Here is a 2,784-nt window from a genome sequence, read left to right as displayed (position 1 = left end):
CTGAGGAAAAACACCAGAGGAGGCTGAACAGAGATCCCACTCCTCAGCCCACCAGGGAAGATGGGTTATGCATTAAGGGCAGTATCCCATAAAAGACAGTGTGATATGAAGATGGGCTAATGGGGACAGTGTTCTGGGAACATCTCCCTGTTGACTCTGCACTGCCATATTTCTCTGCTCCTGAGATTCCATCAAGAGACTTAAAGTTGATAAAAGAGGGCTCCAAATGGCACACGGTAGCTCAAGACCTCTTATTCTAAGGCTATTACAGCTAGGGCCATTCTGTTACTGCCAAGTTGACTTATGATGGAAAGGGAGAGGAGGGGAATGCAGGGAAGGGAGGAAGAAAGGAAGAAAGAGGGAGAGAGGAAGGAAGGAGGGAGGAAGGAGACAGAGAGGGTGAGGGAGGAAGGAAGGAAGAGAGCTGAACACTTTTATTTTCTAGCTGTAGACTCCAGGCTTAAAGTTTGGATCATATGGGGCTTCATTTCTATTCTCTTGTACATTCATTCATTCAGGAAACATTTATCAAGTGGCTACTGTGTACTAAGTACTCTTCCAGGCTCTGGAGGTACAGTGTGAATAATACAGAAAAAGTTCTGCCTGCAGGCAGCTTATGTTTGAATAGATAACCTGCAATTAAAATAAATAAATTTATATTAAAATGATAATAAAAAAATAAACTAAAAAAGAAAATACAGAAGTAAACCAACAAGAGTGAGATAAGCATCATAAAGCGAATAAACAGAGTGATTTGTAGTGCCTAGATCAGGGTCTCCCTTAGATGAAGTGGTCTTTGGGCCCCTCTGAGAAGGAGATATTTGAGTCAGGAGCTGAAGGATAGAAAGGAAGCAGCCCTTCCAGACAGAGGGAACACTAATTGCAGAGGTTATAAAGTGGGGAGAAACTTGGTATATTTGGAGAACAGAAAGCTAGTCACCATGTTTAGAGCACAGCGAGCAAGCAGTGTTACAGGACAGATAAGAAATGAACAGAGGGTCCAGATCACACAGGGGCCTCTTGGCATGGTGAGAACTTTGGGTTGTTTTCTAAGTACAGTAGGAGCTCCTGAAGGGTTTGAAGCAGGGGACTGACATGAACCGGCTTACATTTGTAAGAACGTCATTCTACATGCTTTGTGTTAAATACTTTGTATGAATTAACAATATACAAGTAATATTCACAGTCACAGGAATGCAGACTGTAGCGACAGAAAAAAGTGTTCAAGACTAAGCCTTGAGAACCACCAATATTCCAAGTTTGGCTAGAGAATGAGGATGCCCCAGAGAAAAGTGTGGTGTCAACAGAAGCTAAGTTATTTCAAGAAAAAGGGAGTGATTAGCTATGTTAAATAGCATGAAAATTCTAGAATGATGAAAACAAAATTTTGACACAAGCAGTTTCTCAGTGGAGTGGTGGGACAGAAGTGGGATCACAATGGACTGAAGACTAAAGAAGACATGAGGACATGGGGATGACTCTTTTTCAGGGATTAGAGGGGGGACGTGGGCTCAGGAGAAGGTTTGTTTCTGTTTATTAAGACTAGAAATACCAGAGCATATTGACATTCACCTCCAATAGGGAGGTAGAGAGAATAAAACTGATCAGACAGGAGACACAGGAGATTCCAGAAGAAAGGTCACTGAGAAGGTGAGGGTGTTGTGATCTAGAACACTTGGACAGAGCTTGGCCTTTGCTAGGAAGGACCCCTTCTTTTATATAACAGGATGGAAGGTGGAAATCAGAGGTACAGATATAGGGACATTTGGGGATGTTTTTGGTGGGAAGCTGATGGCATTTCTGGGCATTCAGGGTACCGTTTATCTGTACACCTGACAGTGTATGAGCTTGGCCTCCCTCCAGCCCTGCACATAGTAGGCACTCAGTAAATCCTGTCTGAATGTTCACTGAAAGGAAAGAAGACAACTCTTGACATAGAGGAGCTATGCAGGGAGGAGCTATGCAGTGAAGGTGGCTCAGTCGTGTCTGACTCTTTGTGACCCCGTGGACTGTAGCCCACCAGGCTCCTCTGTCCATGGGGATTCTCCAGGCATGAACACTGGAGTGGGTTGCCATGTTCTCCTCCAGGGGATCTTCCAAACCCAGGAACTGAACTTGTGTCTCCTGCATTATGGGCAGATTCTTTACTATCTGAGCCACCAGGGAAGCCCATGCAGGGAGAGGGATGGGTCTATTCAGAGTGAAATATCTAAGAGGCCCTAAAGACAGTGAGGGTGAGGGAAGAAGCTCTCACCTGTGCCGACACTCAGCCTGACCCCACCCAGGAAGTCATTGCTGGCCAGGGGCTCCCGGTCCCACACAGTCAGTTCCAGGCACATGTGTTGGAGATCTTCCAGCCTCACACCATTGTAGACAAATGTATGGTTATAGTGGGGATTCAGAGTCTTCTTCACCACAGGAGTTTTACGCTTACTGGCCTTGTTCCTCAGGGGAAGGAGGTATCTGGCAGACAGTGTGGAGGAGTCAACAACCTACTCAAAGCTGGCAACATCTCTCTAAATTCCCCTTTCCTCTCCCACCGGCCTAGCCCAGGAAAGTGAGTCAAAACTGGGATCCAAGAACACATACTCCCTACTTTGAATCTGAGGAAGCACAGTTCCTACCACCTCCACTAGATCATTCACCTGATTCAATGCCTTTAACCTGGAGAGAAAATTAACACAATGTTATTAGGGAGCTGTTGTCTATACTCCACCAAAAATGTGTTTTGAATATCTGGCTCCACCTCTATTGGGCAAAGTCCTCTTTAGTAAAAAGCAACAG

At 45.0% G+C, this 2,784-nt stretch overlaps 1 protein-coding gene across 10 annotated transcripts in view; it reads right to left on the bottom strand.

Moving 5' to 3' along the window:
* SYTL4 (synaptotagmin like 4) overlaps positions 1-2,784 on the bottom strand; it is a 121,962-nt gene that overhangs the window by 26,189 nt on the left and 92,989 nt on the right. For 9 of the 10 annotated variants that reach the window (XM_059883402.1, XM_059883403.1, XM_024987982.2 and 6 more), the window contains one exon: positions 2,255-2,463. In XM_059883402.1, coding sequence (XP_059739385.1) covers positions 2,255-2,463 — 209 coding nt within the window. The other variant, XM_059883407.1, reaches the window with a different exon arrangement.

Source organism: Bos taurus, chromosome X, assembly GCF_002263795.3.
Source record: "Bos taurus isolate L1 Dominette 01449 registration number 42190680 breed Hereford chromosome X, ARS-UCD2.0, whole genome shotgun sequence".
NCBI classification, from domain to species: Eukaryota; Metazoa; Chordata; class Mammalia; order Artiodactyla; family Bovidae; genus Bos; species Bos taurus.
This window is presented reverse-complemented; position numbering and strand designations above follow the sequence as displayed.